Genomic DNA, 22017 nt, shown 5'->3' with positions numbered 1-22017 from the left:
TCAACAATGCTTGTAAAAAAGCATTAAGATGACATAAGAATATATAAAATGAAATGCAAACATTCCCTCTCAAACTGCTCCCACCCACAGGTGCTGTCAAATTCTAATCCCAGAGGTGACCACAGTTAGTGGAATGGTCTTATATCATTCATTCCAGATTTCTATCTTTTTAAGGCAAATACATTTATTTGTATAATCACATACTGTTTTACTTCGTGCAAAAATGGGATAAAGACTTTTATACTATTCTGAAATTTCCTTTTTCCATTAAACAATATATTATGGACCTCTTTATATGTCATTTCATGAAGTTTGCTCCATCATTCTTACTGGCTGCATAGTGGTCCATAAATGGATGTGCTATTATTTATTTTATTAATCTCCTATTGGTAATCATTGGAATTTCTTCCAATTTATGGCTTTTTCAAACAATTCTACAGGAAACATCCTTATACATGCATCTTTACGGCCTTATTTCTGAAGCACAGATGCCTATAGCTGTAAAGGGTCCATGAATACAGATTTCCCACTCCTCGTTCCACAGAAAGGAATCAAAGACCATGTTCTTTGTTGTTATTCTATATTCTAGTTTTTCCTTCCTTCTTCCTTCCATCTTGCTTATTTATTTAACTAAAAATCTGAACATATTGGCTTCAAATGCTCCTTTGATGTGCTAGTTGTCTCACTGTTGCCTAACTGGGACCCCTTCGTGTTGGCGCCTGTATGGCATGACCCTTTATTTTTCCAGCTTCTCTGCTTTCCGGGATGAACAGATGCCATACACTCATGTTGCCCGTTTTCTCCCCCATGCATGCATCAGCCATCCCTTCAGGGAGCCCTAATTCTCTTTTTTGGATAAGAGCATTATTATATTTGGGGGAATAGGTTATTGATCTTAAGCAAGAAATACCTGTACATATTTTTAGGCAAAAAAGTTCATAGTGCTATTTCCAAATCCAATTGAACATTACTGGGGTTTTAAATTTAGTCCTTTGATTTCAACTAATAACTTCCACTAAAATCTTGGTTTCTAACCATCTTTGCTTAAATATAAGTATATATTGAGATATTTGCTTTATCCTGCAAATACTACATGCTTTTTCTTTTCAACTCATTATTTTGAAAGTGGAAAACATTTAAGTGATTATCAGAGTTAAAATTATGAGAAAAAGTATATTCAGAGAAGGTCTTTTGGATTCATATCTCCAGCATGCTGTTTTAATAGCTTTTGGTTTGTATCATCAGTGTTTCTTTTTGCAAAGAAAAGATGTAAGTCTATATGTATGTATTTTTTTCTTATTTTTTTACACAGAAGATAGCATCCCTTATACACTGTTCCAGACCTTGCTTTTCACTGAATAGTATTTCCTGGAGAACATTATACTTTCCTAATAATTTGAGGTATTCCTGAGAGCAAATCTCTACTCATTACATATTTTTGTCATTATTTTCTTGGGAAGTCATGAACATGTTTCTGTTCCACATAAAATCTAGACAGTATTTAACAATTTGCCAAAATAGTATCATTGCTTTTTAAAATTTACATCCTACCCAAAACTTTAGCAGCCTTCCATCAAATAAGAAGCAGTTATGTGTAAGTGTATAACAGCAATGCAATTAATCCTGGCTCATGAAACTCAAGTCACTCTTCTGTCTATCAATGATGGTGAAACCATTCTGGCTACACTGTCCCAACATTGACCTATATGTGGTTTAAGTAATACATTCCTGATACCATGTTGGTATCAGGTGGGTACAGTGCTGTTGCGGTCGCGGTAGAAAAGCATGTTTAATTTTTCCAACATGTGATTTATACTGCCATTACTTAAGCCAGTGTTTTTCCAGCTGTTAGCTGCAACCCATTAGTGGATCTTGAGCTCAATTATATGGGCTGGGAAATGCATTTTTAAAATATAAAAGAATAGCATATAATAAAATATGAACTACTAGGGTACACGTGGTAAAGAATGTTTTCTGCAACTTTATTTCAATTATATATATATGCATATAAATATTTTTGAAATGTATGTAATGTGCATGGACAGACATGTGTGTATAAATATGCATATACAACCCCACACACACAACCTCCCTGTCTCCCACGTGTGGTGTATGTGTGTTTGTGTATAGATGGTTGCAATGCCAGATGTATTTGTTTTAGTTACAGTCATTAAAGTTGACAAAACACATCTAAGCTATTTAAATGGGAAGTGTCAAGAATAATCTCCATCACTAGCCTAAGTGAGGTTGGTGAAAGATAAAATCTTCAACTGCAGGAGTATGTGTTAATGTGTCTGTGCTTACGTTTAAATATGTATGCAAAACTGCTTATCCCAAACAGGTATGAAGCAAAAACAATTTCCTCTCTCTTATGTAGTGAGGAAAAATATAGTTTTCTCTCTAATATTTCATATCTTCAGAAGTATGAATTCAAAAGTATGGACTGTGTGTAGAAATGACTGTAGGAAATGACATTTCTGGAAGTGTCATAAAAATCAAGAAGGTGCCTTGCCTAGTTTTATAGAATTAAATAATGATTTCACAGTTCTTTTGCTTTTGAATGTTCATGATAAAAATACGGCCTTCAGAATAACACTTTCAATTATGTTATACCTGAAATGTTTTGCCAGCATCAACTTTATATTGCCAACTAATTATGGTTTGCTCAAAGTGAATTAAATATTTTAATTTCTAATATTCTTAAAACTTAAATTTCTAGAAGAATATAGCTTCAGAAGCTTTGCCAAAAATAAAAAAAACTTCTACGCATCAGTGTTAACACACAATTCAATGCTGAAATTTGGAATCCTGCTAAGATATGACTTAATTAAACATATATTTGACTATACTTCAATAAAAAAGCATATTTGGATAGAATATATTTTTATAATTACTTGAAGTTCCCTGCTGTAAAAGTGAATAGCATCTTCTTAGTGTTTAAAGCTTCTCATGTGAAAAGATGGGAGACAATTTCCAAAATCTTGTTATGTTAGAATGAAAGGAAATGTTTTCATGGTGGATAGAAGATTTAGCATAATTTACTTACCTTCTACACATCTTAATTTCCAAAGCATTTTTATCCTATTGAAATTTCTCTTTGAGTTCTGAATATTAACGTGTGTAAACATATTTAAAAATTTTATAAATTAGTTATCTTGTATACTGTATTTATAAAACTTATTGATTCAAAGGCACATTTTGTTTGCATAGAAAAGCAGAACATTGTGCAATTATTTGTGAAGTAGATTTACATTGAGAATCATATGTAAATAGGTTAACTTTCCTACTTTTCCTTTCCCATCCCTACACACACTAACACATCCACAATCCCGCTGATCATTTGTATGGAGGGTAAAGATGCTTTTCTAAGAATTATTTCATTAATTATTTCAAAACTTCACTTGGCCGGTTTGGTAGCTATTACTTTTTGCTAATTAAAACCGGGGAACAAAAATTTAACGGTTTGTGTGTTAGAGAACAACAAATTTAATGATTAAATCAATTTTATTTTGCCATTGATCTTCCTTTTGAAATGCTAAAAGATTAATCTGCTCCAAATATGTGTTAGGTTAAATTCTACATATTGGGTAATAATTACTAGCTCTTGTGCATTGAACATTGTAGTAGGCTATTTTGTGCATTCTATGTTTTGGACTCTCATCTCTACTTTTTGGCACTCGGGTTTTTATATACTTGAAATTCCCTGACTCTCCAAATCAATATTTAAGGAATGAAGACATACTACCACCTTTATTTGGCATTAGTTAGAGCTGAGCTGAAATGTTATTCTTTTTCAAATAACTATAATCTTGGTAATATATTTCTAAGTGGAAAAAATGAACTGCATCTTGATTTATATTAAAATGGTTATTGATATAATTTACTAAGTATCTCTTTAAAAATATTTCATAGGTTGCTCAAAATGAATGTTGACATTAATTGAATATTAATTCAACTTGTAGCACTCAATGACTTTTTTAAAAAGCAAATTCTTTCTATGGAGATGAATTGTGCTGTTAATCAATTAATCTCATTGGAAGCTCTTTTAATAAGGTGTCTTTACAATATCCCAGCAGATTAAAATTCTGCTGATCATGTGGCATCTATAGTCCACAGGTGTGTTCTTCAAATAGCCATCCTTTGCTAAGTCTTGTTAAAAGTGGTGTGTGATCCAGTAATATTAGTTTGAAAGCATGTACTACGAGCTCTCATTTACCCCTTCCAAGGAGCTTCACGTCATTCAGTTGGACATCCAATAAGATGCTCTTGTACTCCATTGTGAAAACAGTAAGGGGAACTCTGACTACATAATTAATTTTGAAAAATATCAAAATAGGGTTTTGATTTCCTAACGGCCAACTGTTGATGTCGTTTGAACTTCGCCCACTATGATCAACATCACTCAAACCTGTAATACATTCGGGGTTAATATCAATCCAGACCCTTTTTGCTCAAGATTGCTCTCAGCATAGGAGGTGGAGGGGCAACTATATTCTTTCATTATCAGAGCCACAGAGCCCTGGGTAAAACCAGCGCCCTGGTTTCAATAATTTTATTCCAAAAGTCTTTGAATTGTTGTGTTCATCTTGAGTTCATCATGCGTGGCCCTTGAATACACTCAGCAATCTACACAGATGTTGATTTGCTTATATTTTTGTAAGAGTGGTAAATATCAAATGAAAAGTGGTTAAGTAAAAATGGCCTTGATAGTGAATGTTATTAAGTAGCTTCTTCAGTACTATGGGTAGAAATCAGAATTATATTCATTTTAAAGGCTCTATATAAATTGTCTGAAAAAAGGAACATGTTTAACAGAAATATATCTAAATAAAATGCATATACTTATCATACCTGGTATTGATTTTTATTGATTTCATGCTAATTTGTGCTTACGTCTGCTTATGTTACTTTTTTGCTTGTGACTGGAAGAACAGTGGATGGAGTTGGGTTTGTTAGGATATTAAAAAAATAGTAATTATGTCTGATTAATGAAAATCCATAGTTTTAATCATTTTTCTAGACTTAATAAGTGAAAGGCTAATACAATAGTTGCATTAGTATAAAAAGTGGGCTTAGACATCTAACCTTTCACTTTTTGTGTGAATATAAATGATTGTTTTAAAGCAGGTACCTGCCACATACAACAACTCAGCTACCATCTGAGACCTGGATATAGAGCGTGAGTTATGCCGTGTAGTCATCGCTTGGCTAGCTGCGTGCAGGAGCGCTCGTTTTTGAGTTGCATGATCACTAGAACTGGCACACAGCAGCACAGGATGCTAGGATAATTCTAGAAGACTAGGTGCTTTCCTTTTTTAAATTTTTAAACTTTTTGGATTTGCTTGGATATACAAGGTTGAGAGAGGTATGGTAGGTTGAAACAATGGAAATCTAGCAGTTACTCTATTTGTCAGTTTTTATCGCTATATTTAACTTGAACTAACAGAATTAGAACAGAGAAATGATAAAATAGTAACCAGGAATTCAGTAAAAATGTCCTTCAATAGCCACTGGTCTCATTATCTCATCACAGTCACATCTCAACAAGAAAGCAAAACCAAAACCCAAACAATGACAACATGTGTTGAGGGCATGAGAGTGTCGCTACGACATCAAAATGACTGATTGAGGGCAGCGTTTCGGGGCAGGGAAGTAGGGCTGAACAGGGGTCACAAGGGCGGTGAGACATTCTGTAAGACAATATAATGGTGGATACCTGTCATTATGCATTTGTCAAAATCCAGATAATGTGCAACAAAAAGATACTAAACTATGGATTTTAGTTGATAATGTATCAGTATTGGCTCATCAATGGTAACAGATGTACCACACTAATTATACTCCAATAAAGACCTATTTAAAAAAAAAAAAAGATGTTAATAATAGGGGGAACTAGTTGGGGGAGAGCGATGGGAACTCTCTGCTTCCTGCTCAGTTTTTCTGTAAACCTAAAATTTCTAAAAAAGTCTATAAATTTTTTAGAAAATCATTGGTAGATGTGGTCTAATAATACGGACATTTATTAAAAATAATCATCAGTGTGATCTGGGTAAACCTGACATTAAACGTCACAAAATCTTTGATCTAATAGCCCCTACCTATGGGTAACATTACAGAAACAACCTAGCGCAGAGGAGGTACTGATGAAATCGTCTCAGTCATATACATTTTGCTGTCATTTCTACCAGCCAGTCAGCAAGCCATAGGGATGCTGTGCTCTCCATTATTAACTTTTAGAAAGCAGAAACCAGAGAGCCCAAAGACAGGCACGCTATACAGCATGGCTGGCTTCCTTTCGGAAAAAAATACGCTTCAGGGTCTGGGATCTCTTACCTGAGTTCATAACATAGGTGCTCATTTGAAGGTGTTTGACAATATTTAGATGATGAGCTTTGTAGGAAAGAGGATGAATAGACATATGAATTAAGATTTCAAAATTAATTGCATATGAACCTAGGGCTTGAACTGCAAAGAGGATATTTTCAGGGAAGAATAAAAATTCATGTTTTAAAATGCTGAAAAAAAGGGTAGTTTCTGATCAACTGGTGCTAGACTATGTCACAGTTTAATTGGCAGGTAAATTATCTTCACATTTCTGCTCTGAAATAGTTTATTAAAATCAACACGCTATTCTGTTTATCTCTATTTTGTGTAAAGCAACAAGGTACAATCTTGAAATTAAAAGGGAAATAATGAAAAATTAAAAGGGGAAAAAGAAAAACTCATGGATATTCAAGTTTCTAAGCATTAGGACTAAGGATCCATTGTAATAGATGAACAGTCCAAAGACACTCAGATTCTAAATCAAAGGTTTTCGTGGCTGTAAATCTACTCTGTTTGTTGAAGAGATGAACTGTCACAAGAATGAAGTTTCCCTAATAAACCTGAATAACTAACTTCTTAGAAGCAGGTATGCTTTATTGGGTATCTTAGTAAACAATGTTAACACTTCTGTAAAAGAAATCAAGGCAGTAAACAAACTCACAAATTAGCCTTCAGGCTAGATTTGCCAATTTTTGCACCTTTCTTCACCCTTCCTTTTTGTCTTTCTCACCATAACATGACTCTCCCCCAAAGACTGATAAGCTTCTTTATCAGGCTGAAATAATACATATCCTCTATCTTTATTAACCCTTAAAACAACTCAAGGTGCCTTGGCCATGGGGAGCAATGTCTTGTCATTTTTCTACTCACAAAACTCCCTATGCTTCCCCAGTACCTGTACAGAGACAAAACACCACAGGCTGGTGCTCAAAGCTCCAGAAGCATAGTCTCAGCACTGCCTTTGTCATTTATCTTCTACTGCTTTTACAGATTTAAACCCACTCAAATTATTCGAGTCTATTCATTGTCCCCAGAACGTGTTATTTTCTTTAGGATAACTTCAGGAACGTTGTTAATGATAACCAATTAACTAACCAATAAATTTACCACTGGGTAAAATTAACTTCAAGGCACTTGTCTCTCAAATGTGACATCTCTCTCCTTTGATTTTATTCTTTTCCTAATGCTTGAATATTGCCTTCCCTATAGTATAATGTCATAGAATAATCATGAAAAAACGATCTATCTATCCATCCAATGGAATACTATGCAGCTGTTTAATGAACAAACCAGGCCTACAGAAATCAATATGATTACATCTATAAAACATACTGTTGAGACAAAAACTAATGGCCCAACTTTAACACAAAAATTTAAACACACAAAGGTGTACCCTATAATCTCTTGTGGTATGTTAATACATCCACCTGCTATAAAAATAGCAAAGCACGAATGAGAAAAGTACAATTTCTGCGTAGTGGTTACTTCTGGGAATCAAGGATGAAGAACGGTGATTGGGGCTTTGGGTTGTATCTTAAGTGAATATGACAAAATATTTGTTAAATTTTGAATTGGGGCAGAAAGATATGTCATTTTTTTGTCCTTTACTGTATGCTTGAAGTTGTTGTTTTTAACTTCAAGAAGTTAAAAATGCAGTAATGACTGCACCCCCAAAGGGATGAACTGGCTCCTAATTTAGTTTGACTCTCTGCTTTCCTACATTTTTAGTTGTGTGACATTGGGGAAAGTTACTTGATCCGATTCAGCTTCTCATGCGTAATTGAGACTTTCTCTCTCACTCTCTTGCTTACCCTCTTTCTTTCTCACCCTCTCTCTGTGTGCCTAGCACATAGTAGGTCATTAATAAATGCCTATGTTATCTCTGTATCACGTCCTTCAGGTCCTGGAGTCAGTCCTAACCATTCTTAAGCTTTTTCTGATATTTGATCCTCTCACCACTCCTTTCCTTCAACTCTTGTTGGCTTTTGCAATATCTTTTGGATTTGGTAATATATTTCTCTCCCAGTTGTTATGCCTAAGTTTTCTGATTGGTCTCTCTCAGTCTCCTGCTAGTCTGTGATTTCTCGAGTTTCCTAAACATTCATATTCCCCATGGTGTCATCTGCTGTTCCTCTTCCCTGCTTATGTCCTATATTTTCCTTGGCTGGTTTAATTTCTTCCAATTGCTCTAAGTGCCAGTTGCATGCCGGCAGCTACCCAACGAGCATGTCCCCCACCCCAGTGTCTCCCCAGCTCCAGGTCCACTGCCTAATGAACGTTTCACTCTGATTTCCCAGAGATGCTGCAAAAACTCAAAGTACACATGTAAATACTAAATTCTCCTTTTCAAACCCGTTCTTCCTGTGAACAGGTGTTCCCCGTCTTTTTGAATATCATACATGCAGTTTCATCTTCAACTTCTCCCTCTTTGTCATCCCACACACACAGTTGCCAAGTCATATACTTTCTTATATTTCAAATGTCTTTCCATCCCCACTTCCACTGCCTTGGTACCCACTCTTATTATTTCTCTCTTGGATTATTTCAGAAGTTTCCTCTCCACTTTTTCCAACTCCTGTTTTGCTTCTCTAATTCATGTACTACATTGCCACCAGGCTGTTCTTTCTATCATATAAAATGTAAATATCACGTCCCTACATGTGTCTTTTAGTGGTTGCTGAGCGACTGGAAGGGAAAGAGAGAAGAAGTCCATCCTTGGAATGGCGTTTGCACTTCTGCTGACCTCTCTGGACTTCCGTAGATCCTCTCCATCACACACTCCGCTGCAGTCATGCATCCAGCGTGACCTCCTCTCCCACACCAATTCCAGTCCTAAGGTTACATGTCTGACTCACTTATGGGATTTCTTCTGAATAGCAATCCTATCTATCTATCTCTATAGCCTAGCACAACAGTAGTACCTAGAGGGCACATAATAACTGTTTGTTGAATGGCTGAATGAAGCAGAGCATAGTGTATTATACACTTATTATATTAGATATATTTGTGTATATTTGTACTCTGGTACATAAGTTGCTTTAGCTAAGAAATTACATAATCCATTTATAAAAATCCTACGTTCCCTAGCACAGTGCTATGCACATAGAAGACTCAACACAAATACTCATGAATGAATAAACACCAAGTAGAAAAATCTTGGGCATCGCTTCTTAATCATAAATGGCTCCCTCCATAAAAAGAGAGTCTCCATCATTAACGGGGCCATAGAAATTCATGGAATTTAATCTGAAGGAAAATACAAGAGGAAATAATTGGAAAAAAGAGAATAATCTATGAGAACATCAATATGAATATGATAACTAACCATTTCTGTTAGAGATACTCTCCTCCACCTCTGAATTTATGATAGTTTTTGGCGCTGCTGCTATTGAGACGAATTTTGTTTTGAAAATACTAGAAATGCTATATGCTATTGGGGGAAAGCATAGGGTCAAGAAAAAGGAACACTTGACTTTTTATCTCCTTCTGACACTTTTTTTTGTTTTGTTTTTAGCTTTGTATATGCTAATTACAGTTCTAAGACTCAATTTTCTCCTTTGTAAAATGTTAGTAAAAATAGCAGCCAATGTTTATTGAATGCTTACTGTGTGTCAGGCACTGGGCTAATATGTAACATGAATACTGATAATAAACATTGTTACACCCTCGTGAGTTAGATGTTATCACCATCATCATTGTTATTCTATTATGGTATTATAATCTTAGATTAATATGTAATATAGTATCCTGTTATTGAATTGATTGTGAGGATTAGGTTATAAATCTTACACTGTATTATGTTATATGTAACATTTTATTTTTTTGTTTTAAAGATGAAAAAGTGTCACAAAAAGTTTATAGAACTTAGCAAAACTCAAAAGGGCTAGTGAGCAGAGGATGAATTTTCCAACCAGGAAGCACCTCCAGCGAGCACACTCTGTGTTCTGTGGTGTCTGTCATCAAGGCCACCACCTGGCAGCACTAGCTATGAGCATGAGACCACGGGTGGCTTGGTGCACAGTAATATTTAGGAAAATAAATAATAACAATAATAATATCAATATAACGCACGTTGTCCCTTGACTATGAACGCTCAGAGGTTAGGGGCAGCCAAACTCATCTTTGTCCTCTCTCACAGTCCCTAGACACATTCTTTGTCCTTTTTAGAGACTCAAGAATTATTTTATGAATGACTCATTTTGTGAATGATTCTTAGTTATATTTGTTCTTAAATAACGTAAAACGAATGATCTGCTACTTATTTAACCTCATAATAATGTAAACATAACACCAAGCATCTGGAAAAGACATGACTTGCCTTCCTCCTGACAGCAGTGGTGGGTGAGAGCAGGGCTGGAGCAGAAATGGGGCATTGCTGCATCTGAGCGGGATTTCATCTCCATAGAAAGGAGTGCTGGGAAGCCCTCCCCCCTGAAGGAATCATTATAATCTTGACTTAAAGTGTCACCATAAAGATTTTAAGACGTCTACCATTTTGAACCTCAACTAATTTCAAAATTATAGTTAATGAAAGGGGTCTTTTTCTCTTGGCATTTCAAAAATCAATTTTACTGAGGAATAATTTGCATATAAGAAAATGCTCCTATTTTTTTAAATTTGTTTTGTAAAAAATATTTATTTATTTAGGCTGCGCTGGGTCTTAGTTGCGGCATGCAGACTTCTTAATTGCAGCATGCGGGATCTAGTTCCCTGACCAGGGATCGAACCCAGGACCCCTGCATTGGGAGTGCAGAGTCTTACCCACTGGACCACCAGGGAAGTCCCAAAATGCTATTTTAAATTCACTGCCTTTTTACAAATTTGTGCACCTGTGTGACGCTCACCACCATCAAAATACAGAACATTTCCATCACCCACAAAAAGCTCCCTTCGCTCAATCCCAGTCAATCCCCACCCCCTGCATCTTTAGGCAACTACTGATTGCTTTCTCTGAGTCTAGATTATCTTTGTCTTTTCTAGGGTTTCATGTAAATTGAATCATACAGTATGCATTTTTTTAGTCCAGCTTCTTTCACTCAGCTTAACATTTTTGAGATCCATTCATGTTGTTGTGTGTATTAACAGTTCATTCTTTTTAGACTGCTCAGTAATATTCCACCGTATGGATATACTGCAATTTGTTTATTCATTCATCTTTGATGGATGTTGGTTTGTTCCCAGTTACAGGCTAAAGAGCTTATATGAACATTTGTCTACAAGTTATGGTGTGGAAATATGTTTATATTTCTCTTGGATAAATACCTAGGTGGGAAGTTATCGATCATATTGTGTGTATTTAAGCTCAAATAATGTTTGAGCTTAAATGTTAATCAAAACATTAATATGTCATATGCCAAGAAGAAAAATTGTTGATACCCTCTAAATGAATATCTAGTAGCTATATAGGTTAAACACTGTTTTCTCATATGAAGCCGAAGTTAAAGTTAATTTCTCTTAAAAATTTTTTAAAATTATTTTTTAAAATTATTTTACTTTTGCTGGAACATGATTATTTTGAATGTTTTTAAAATTATTATGTTTATATTGTTATAGTTTATATCAATTGCTAATTTCCATATGTAATTTGACATATTACCATTTTTATAAGTAAATAAATTACTCAAAGTTTCTCAGCAAATAGTTATGTTCAATATTGATAGCTTTTACATTTTTATTTAACTTTTCACTATAACATTTTTATTTTGTCCTTTTTAATCCTACACTGAATAAAAAGTAAGCTTTCTACTTCCTTTTAAATGTATGAAGCCCAGATATACTTAAGGTATATAAGGAGATATAAATGTGTCTGTGGTATTCAGATTTCATGGGGGAGGTGATTAGGAAAAAATGCCTATAAAAGGATCCTTAGGGGGTGATAACGAAAAAAAAAAAAGGTTGAATAGCACTACTCTAAAGGAAATATTTTAAAATAATACTTTGTTTTATTTTTATAGCTATATATGGCTGTATAACTACATGTAAAGTTATATATAGTTATCTACTTTAAAATTATATATATATTATAAATATTACACACATACATAGATGGATATTACATATACACATAGTTATGTGCCCACTGGCTTGGAATATAAAATACATTTCTTATTGTACACAGTGAAACACACTGAAAAACACAAGAGACAAGGAAATGAATCCAACATGGATCTTAACGATAATAATAAATCTGCCCTTTAATGACTATCTCTTAGATGCTGGACACCATAGTCAGTGCAGAAGCGTTCAGTATTTCCTTCAATCCTCTTTACATCTTTACATTTTACACATAAGCAAACTGAGGTTCAGAGACACGAAATACCCAATGTTAAAACGCTAATTAATGGCAGGCCTAACTCAGCTCTGCTTACTAAGACCCAAGCTCTCTTTGCTCAAACATTTGTCTCTTCTTGACCTCCAACAGCATACAGTATAGTAGTTAGAAGAATAAGTAATGATGAAAGTATGAGTAAAATACACAAATGCTATGAGATATATACAGATAAATAAGTTACTTTATTTAAGAAGCATTTGTTGACGAGTGTAGTATACTTGTTTAGCTCCCAAGTTTGGAGCGTGATTACCAGCTTCATCTGTAAAATAAGGCTAACTACCACCAACTTCACAGATGCTTTTGTCAGTGTTAAATGAGACAATGTGCGTTAGGGCCTGAAAGTAGTTAACAGCTCAATTATTTGTAAGTGTTATTAGCTGGACATTACAGAAGACATAAGCCTACCTGAAATACTCTCATGATCTAGGTTCACATGCAACAGTTACAGACCCCTAAAAAACCCATGCAAGGATAAAGTAAATATAGTCATTGCTATGGGAATTCACGAAGCAAAGGTGACTGTGGTATTTGGACAAGACAAATGCAGCAGAAAGACCTTTACCTGAACTCTGAGAAATGGATACGGCTTTGAAAAGAAAGTAAATTTATTTTAAGCCAGGTCAGAATAGAAACAGTTACAGAGCAGGAAATAAGCATGGTATTTAGGGAACCAGACTTTGTGAAACACAGACTTGGTGAAGAATGAGAAGCAAAACAAGAAAGGAAGGCTGACACCAGAAGACAGAGGTGGGAAATCGGTGCCCAATTCTTTGAGCAGTTGAAAGTCACTGACAGTTTCTGGTCAGATGAATGAAATGATGCCTTTTAAAGCTTACTTGTGACATTACACAGGAGGTGGAGACACATTTGACACAAGAAAGCTAGTATTGAAACCACTGCATTAAATCAGAAATCCATGCAGAAAGAAGCGGATCAGGATGACAGTGACGGAAGTGAAATGATAAGTTTAGGCTGGAGCAGATATCTCCCCTCCCCCCAAAATAATCAATAGCTTTCGGGTGTGATACAAGGAAAAGAAGGAATTAACGACAACTGCGTGTTTTCAAGGCCTCAAAGAATATGAAAGGCCATTACTGTGAATAATGTAGAGGTAAATAAACGGACTTAATAAATCTTTGATTTTGTACCTATTACGTCTAATATAATAATAAACACAGCTATATAAAAGGGACTTAATAAAATATTACAAGTCATCAATATGGTCAGATCTTGAACTATAATTCTGGAAACCATCAATACAGAGATAACAACTGAAGTGCTTAGAATGGATGAGTTGCCAAGGGACACAGGTGAATAGAACTCCCAGGGCTGCGTGAATAAAATCGCACCTACTACTTCAGGGGGCTGTTGTCTCCACTTGCATCAGTATGAATTTATTCACAGATGCCTGTAAGATTTTTTCTTTCTGTCAGTCAAATTAGGCTATCCTTGAGTTTTTCCTACGGTGTCCCTGGAAAGGTAACGCCTCCTATCTGTCACACTAAGTAAAGCAGCACAAAGAGATCCAACAGGGAAAACTGCTATCAGCCCATCATTTTTATTGTCAAGTCCACTAAAATGAAAGGTTTCTAAAAAGGTTTTTGGTAAATGTATATGTTTACCCATCAATTTATTTATACTTTTGTTACAAATGTTGGAATTATCTAAGGTTTATTTACATGCCCATTCCACATTCCCTGGCTATCCTAAAGAACAAAGAGCTGCATCCTAATTTGGGGGCAAAAAGTTCCTAGATCTCAGATGGCAATGCATAATGATTCATTATAAACTGTTCATAGAGTCAATACGTGATGCTCTATCCAGGCCCTTTATAAGATCTAATGAAGCATATGTTGCCATATACCAAACTAAAAAATAGGATGCAAAAAAAATTGGAATAACAAATGTTACTTTGATTGTTAATTTGAAGTAATATTAAGAAAAATTATTTCAAGTATTAATCAAAATTTCAGTATTCAATCCTTGCTGAAATAAAAAATATGAATCGATATACAGACAAAAACTAATGGAGACTGAAGAGAGGCAACTGAATGCTAATAGATGGAAAATAATGTATTTATATTTACTTTTTGTTTTGGACCAAAAATCTTAGGCTCAAATATTTTTAGTTTTAGCATCATCTATGAATTTGCACACCTGATTTCATGAATGTTGAATGTTGGTGGCATGTGTGTCATTCCACAGAAATACTTCTTTTATATTGTAAGCTATTTTGTCTATAACATGGGTTTTCTTGTTTCAGTTTAATTTTATGTTCACGGTGCACTTTTAAATTTGTCTTCTTTTTATTTGATGCGGAGGTATATTATCGCAAATTTCACAAAAATTCTTTCAATCAACTGTGTTTACTTGGAAATAATTTTATATTAGTAGAGGATGAAGAAAAAATAGATTTAATTCATACTCACTGTGGTAGTGTTGCTGGCAGGGAACGTCTAATAATTGAATGGACTTGTCTGTAAACATCCAGCTTAGACATGCATCGGCAGGAAGTGTGATTGGCAAAACTGATTGTTACTGGTTTGGGGCCTTGAGAGAGAGGCACTGTAATTTCAAACAACTACAAAGAAGGGACAAGAGAAGAAAAATTATATAGATGCTATAAAGCATTTTTATGGTACATGTTGGAGTCCAAAAAGAGTGAGATTAACTCTTCATGATTAGGTAGTGCTGCATAATGTATGCAGGATGCTGAAGTTTTTTATGCTTACAATGTAAAAACTGTTTTGCGTCTAATAAGTATCCTTTATCAGAATAGTAAACAGTCTATATGCTTATCTCATGTCACTATTATAAAGCATATTAGAATTTTGATAACCAACTAATGATTACAGAGCAGAGATGTGACAGACCAACATGTTCAAGGAAAAAAGGATTGTTTCAGAGTCCTAGATTATTCCAGGGGTTTAAAAACATGGCACTGATATAAATATCTTTGTGATGTAAGAGCAAAGCTATTGGTCACACAACCTAGAAATGTTTGGTTAAGTCCTATTTTATGTAAACTGAATACACAGACATAAAATACATAGATGTAAAACTGACTTTCATTCCAAATTAAACTTCAACCTCAAAGTAGTTTTACATTTATCTGAGATATCTTATGAATTTATTATGTTTAAAAGAAAAATAAATACATTCATTAGTAAAGGAGCGTTTCTGCTATTTTGACGAAGGCATTATGCAAATATAAGTGTAAAATAGGGTAGGACATTATACATGATGGTGGATTAGAGTCTTAACATTTCGTTTAAAACCTCATTCTGAATGCCTTATTAGTGGAGAACTTCAGCTTTTCCTCTTCCTTCCGCAAAAACAATGTTTTAAGTTGAATATACAAATAAATTAGCGATTAAGCAAAACTAAGAGGATTTAAATTCCAAAGATTCTTAAAATCTAAATTATGATCAGAAATAATGGTGAAAGTGAAATCCTGACCATTCCCTGCTTGATAAGATCAGTTCATAGTAATTTAATTGTAGTTAAACTGTGTGTTGTTTGGTACCTTTACAGACATTTGTGTAGTGCTAAAAAAGACAACACACCCCAGAGCCTTGCGATTCCACCCTTTGCTGTAATTTCATGCCAACAGTTGAAGATCATTGCAGATATTTAGGGCATAGAATTAGTTGCCCATTCTTGCTCCCTTGCCTACAGGGAGATTCATTGAAATGAATTTTGAAGAATGAAATATAGAAATATCTAAATTATAAATGCACATTTTCTTCACTTGAAATGTATTTCTTATATATTCACGTAAAACTTCAGCTACTTTCTTAGCATAAGTGCCTTAGGAGGAATGGGCACAGACTCACATCCAGAACAGGGCACCTTTATTAGCAACCCCACTTATAAGTTATGTGAACTTGGAAAGGTCATTTAACTTCTCGAAGCTGTATATTTCTTCAACAACCAGTAAATTCAGGGTAACATTTGACCCATTAATTCATGGGACTGTTTTAAAAATTACGTAAGCTAACGTATATGATTGTGACATGTATTTTGATTGCTGTGTAGATGTGAGTTATTATTATTTGCATATATTCTCAAGATTCTAGATGCTTTCCAGAATATTTTCTATTCTATGTAGGTAATCTCAACATATGGCCTCAATGTATCCCAGTATTATTATTTTGACCAGTTTCTTCTCTAAAAAGACATTTGTTTATGCAGTTTGGATGAAAGCCTTTTATTAGGTAAAATGTCACACTGGCAGAAATCTTTTGCACTATGTATAACTATTTTAAGAGAGAGAATTCTGTACTATCTATATAGACTACAGTTTTTCTACTTCTTATGACATCTCTCGACCCTAATTAAGAACCAGCATCACAGAAGAAATATAAAGTGGTTTAGAATTGCTTATTTAATGTTCATATTTATATATTTATAAATTACTTAATTAAACTCTGTCATAGTGGAAATGATAGAAAGATGTACAGGTCAGCTCAGAAAAACCTAAGAATTTATGTTTAACTGGCAATTAGATATATGTACTTAGAGCTTAGGAGAGCCCCTTAAAGGCCAGCGGTATTAAAGTTGGAATTAAAGTCTTGGGCATTGATGAGGTTACTTGGTGACATCATTCTGAATGAAAACAGAACACGCCTAATACTAGAAACCTGGGCAACAGGAACATATAAGGGGTGAAAAAAGGCACATGAACCAGTAAATATGTTTGGGAAGAAGTCTGATCCGACATGGAGAACCAGGAGGGGAACTGTTAAGCCAGGGGAAGCAAAAGAGAGGAGAGCTTCAGGAAGGTGGGTGTGGTCACAGGGTCAAAGGTCTTCAAGGGCGATAAGGACTGAGCGGAGAAAACTGCGTAACAGAGCGACTCTGAGGGTTGCAGCAGGGCAGGGGCCGAAGGGCAGGAGCAGGTGGGAATGAAGAAACAGGAAGGGTGGCCTCATGTGACTGGAGCGAAAGGGATGAGATGGGTCAGGCCACGAGGGCGTTTCTGCTTACAGAATGCGTGTAATAACCACTGCAAGATCTGGCATCGCCTCAAGTGACACAAGGCAGAACAGGGCCTGGTAGCGAGGGATAAGGCACTGTGAGATAACAGCTACTGCAGAAGAGTGAACGATGCTTTCCCACCCCCAGACCTCAGCCGCATCCCTCCTACTTTCAGTGACTGCTGCCATGCCGGCTTCCACCCTGGCATGGTTTCCAAAGGGGAGAGAGACCACAGTGAGTGTTATCAGTGATCGTGGACAGATTTCGGCCATTCCTGGGTGGAGAATGTCCACAGTCAGGACCTGCCCCAAAGCACCAGGTGTGTATTCAGGAACTAGGGCTTCAAAGAATGTTCTAGGGAGACGGAGATCAGTAAAACGCACATTAAGACGCATCTTCCTGGTAAAATAAGCCTGGCGCTCTACTTTCAAAGGGTGGGAGGGATTTGTGTTGGTGAATACACTGACTAAAAGGGTAAAGGGACAGGTAAAGAGGCACTGAAAAAACAAATCACTGTTCAGAGAACTGTTTTTTTCCTGTAAGTTGAAGATTTTTCATAGGCATTAAAACTGTGGTGCAGTTTGAGAGAAAAATTATTTCTAATTAAGGAAAATAAATATTTAATTATTGATGTCATAGAAATGTCTCTTGTTTGAGTCCAAGTAGGCAATTGGCCAGCTCAATTCAGTTAATTTGATCAAAAGGAAGAAACGGGCTGAAAATTAAAGTCAAAACCCTTTTCTTCTCTTTGAAACACACCTTCCACCCTCAAATTTTGACCTGAGATTTTTCAGGCAGTTTCCTTAACTTTCTAATTGACTGTGTCACTGTGGAAAAAATTTAAGGGTCCAGAGAAAGATTCTTTTGACCAATATTAAAGCGAAAAAGATTTTTATTCATCTGTTGACTTCAGAAGAATTAGAAACATCTACTGAGCTGTGCTGTGTGTGTGGACAGTAAGACGTAATTGTGCCAGTGCCAGCTGCTGTCACACATTAAAGGAGCCGCTCTCATTTCCCACCTCCTTTCTGCACTAGCTTTAAATGTGAGTATTGATTGACTTCTTTTTTCATTTAAAATGATTAAATACAGTTTCTACTTCTTTTTAATAAGTATAAAAATTCCACTTTCTTTTTTACAGACCAATTTGTGAATTTTATATTGCTCTATTTAATCCCTATGTTACTAAGAATGTCTATAGCCCTTTTTCCTAATTAGATAGTATGTGCTCAGAAAATGTAAACATTTTTTGAGCTGAAAAATATTAATAATTAGAATCACATTATAAACTCATATGTTTCCCTAAATAAATAAACTTTTCAAATAACTGGCAACTTCCCTTTTCTACTAGAGATATAAGAATAACCAAGATCTTAGTCTTAAAAAGAGATAGACATTAATTAGAGTCCTGCATCTGTGCTACTTCTGTGATTTGGAAAAATTATCTAACTTCTCTTAGCTGCTATTTCATGATTTATGAAATAGGGATAATAATGGTGGTGATCTCATGGCAGTGTTGTTTGGGTGATTCTTTTTCCTCTTCTTTAAAACTGAGTTGAATCTTCATTAGAGAAATTACAATTCTTTAACTTATTTAAAATCTTTCTTTGTTCAGTTTTCAATAACTATTTATTGAGAACCTATAAGTCACCAGTCATCTCAAGTCAACAGTCATCTGAAGATAACAGTCATCAATCAATGACTCTGGTCCCTAGTTTTAGTTAAGCGAAACTAACAATGAGAGCGAATTAGGAAAAAAAAATCTGTGTATGTATGATGATACTAGGTTAGAATTTTAAACACAGCAAATAGTTTACCACAAATGCTGTTGGTAAGCAAGAACCTGCAGTTTAACCCCCTTATGAAATCTGTGCTTGTCATTTATATAAAGACCGAAACCAACACAGTGACTATAATTTTCTCTCAAAAGAGTTAAGGTCTATCCAAACACATCAGTCTTTGAAACAATAAACAGATTCTTTATACTTTAATGCAGTAAAGATCCTTATACTCTTGTCAGATTGTTTTGTTCTTTAACGTGTGCACAATAGTACTTTCTATTTTAAATTTAAACTCATAGAGTGCAAAATTTATGTACTATGTTCAGCTTTAGCTAATAATTCTGTGTATATATGTGCACCTAGTAAATACTAATGGGTGATGATAATTATAACTTGATATTTTGAACATGATGATTTTCCTATAATAGTTTTATACCATAAAGTGAATTGTTCTTGAACAATAGATGGTATTAGCTTGTAAATAATTAAGCATCTAAATAATAATAAAATTCACTATGGAGACTGATGCTATACTATCAGCATATGCCTATTAAAAGAGTTGCTGGTTTTGGAGAAGATCAAAAGAATTTACATAAAGACGGCATTTAAACAAAGATGGAAACTGAAAATAATTTTTGATTGTGTATTCAGTAAAACTGTAATAAACAAGAGGAAATGACAAACATTTCCAACAGACAGGTCCCCATTTGCTATCTACTGGAATTCTTTAATAAGAAGATTTAACAGTCCATTCCCACCAACAAGAATGGACTTCAAATAAAGCCACATTTTGAAACAATAGGTTGTTTACACCAGCATAGCAACAGTTGTAAAGCAACAATTCCTATTTCTACTTCTCTTGCAGGCTATGCAAGAAAAAGGTGTAGAACTTCCTTTTTGAGAAGATCCTGGATTACAGTTTAGTACCAAATTCTAGAGAATGTTTGAGTGGATAAAAATATGACACAAAAAGTGCCTTCCTTTACAACATCTTTTTATCTCAAAATATGACCAATTTCTCTCCAGAGAATAATATTTCACTACCGTATGTAATTTAAATATTCCAACCCTGAGTCTGTTAATTAAGTGTAGACACATCTGTAGCCCCTGGAGAGCATGGCTAATAACTGCAAAGTCAGACAGAAAAACTGCACAACATTTAAAGAAATAATCCCTAAACATGGGAAAAGATGAAAATTGAGGGTTTATTTTAACCTTTCCACTGAGTATATTAAGCACATGGCCAGCTATCAAGGGTCTATGGAACTTAAATTGGGTCTGGGAAGACAGCAGGTCCTAACAGATTTACATCTGGTATTGAATTCATTTTACATGTTTTTATAAATAAAATGTACATACAGTGCTACAATTAAAATAAAAACCCCAATTCAGGAGTTTTAGAAATATTGAATAAAACTTGTGGACATGATCAGTACATTAAGTTGGAAAAAAGTGGTTTGTTTAACAGATGCATTAACTTCTGATAACTGGTATTGGTATAGAGTTCTTTTCCCACATCTGGATAAAACCTGATTTCCAACAACCGTGCTTGCCAAATATTACTTAGCTAAAAATTCAGAACAAATCGCATTCCACTTGTTAAATACATATGAATGTAATAAAGTAATCCTTCAGACTGCTAGTGTTCTGTTTTAATTAATGGAAGAACTATGCCTGTCGGCAGTGCAAAATAATACTTCTAAGTTTCATTCCAGAGTTGCACATTTTACTTACTTAGGTTTAAATGAATTTGGCAGTAAAAGACAATTTTAAGAAACACTTGAACTCCAATATAATCTGGCATGCTTTTGCTAGTCTATATGTTCATATTATTTCTTTATAAAATAACACAGACATAGAATAGCTATTTCTAAGACAGCAACACAGAATTTTAAATAATGTGGTTCATGTACATCAGAATGAGGAAAGGAGGTTTAGGGCCCAGACTGAGCTGCTCCTTCAGTTGATACTAATGAACACATACAGTTTCTCCAGTTCTAACTCCAAGATGTCCAAGGAAAGCCCATAGATTTGGCAGTTATTCTTTCATTCCTATCTTCAGTGACACTATTCAACAACAATACCAACATTTAAATAACTTTTTATCCATATGTTTGGCTCAAAAGCAGATGACTTTCTTCTGCTCCTACTTTGGCCATCAAATAATTTACGTTCTGCAAAATCCACTTTCTACTTTTTGGTTATGTGTCTTAAACATACAATTTCTCATGAGAAAATACACTTAAAGCATATGCTTAGGAAAGAGGTCAAGAAGACATCCGATCTGTGTAACTTTTCAAAGTCACTTAGATATTAGTTGGGAAGGACTTCGGAGCAGTTGTCATGGGTTAGCTCACTCTGGAACGCTCAGTGCATGTGGTTTTACTTTTCAGCTCACGGCTGGCTTCCTCACACATGCTGGTAACCTGTCCTTCATGGAACCCCAGAAAAGTTTTCTATGAAGTTTCTACTAAAAACTTGGGTTTTACATTACTTAAGGTACATTGTCCTTACAGTTTATGTGATTCTAACTGGTGACTTGTTGCCAAAAGATGTGTCTGGAATTCCTGTAACAAAACACTTTGTTTTTCCCCTTCAGAA

At 34.9% G+C, this 22017-nt stretch overlaps 1 protein-coding gene across 1 annotated transcript in view; it reads right to left on the bottom strand.

The window, feature by feature from the left end:
* The window catches only part of VEGFC (vascular endothelial growth factor C), a 98202-nt gene that overhangs the window by 4598 nt on the left and 71587 nt on the right, over positions 1-22017 (bottom strand). The window contains exon 4 of the mRNA XM_036838813.1: positions 15085-15236. Within this exon, the coding sequence (XP_036694708.1) occupies positions 15085-15236 (152 nt within the window). The remainder of the gene's footprint in view (positions 1-15084; positions 15237-22017) is intronic.

Source organism: Balaenoptera musculus, chromosome 21 (assembly GCF_009873245.2).
Source record: "Balaenoptera musculus isolate JJ_BM4_2016_0621 chromosome 21, mBalMus1.pri.v3, whole genome shotgun sequence".
Taxonomy (NCBI): domain Eukaryota; kingdom Metazoa; phylum Chordata; class Mammalia; order Artiodactyla; family Balaenopteridae; genus Balaenoptera; species Balaenoptera musculus.
Note: the sequence above shows the minus strand (reverse complement) of the source record. Positions and strands in the feature narration are given on the sequence as shown.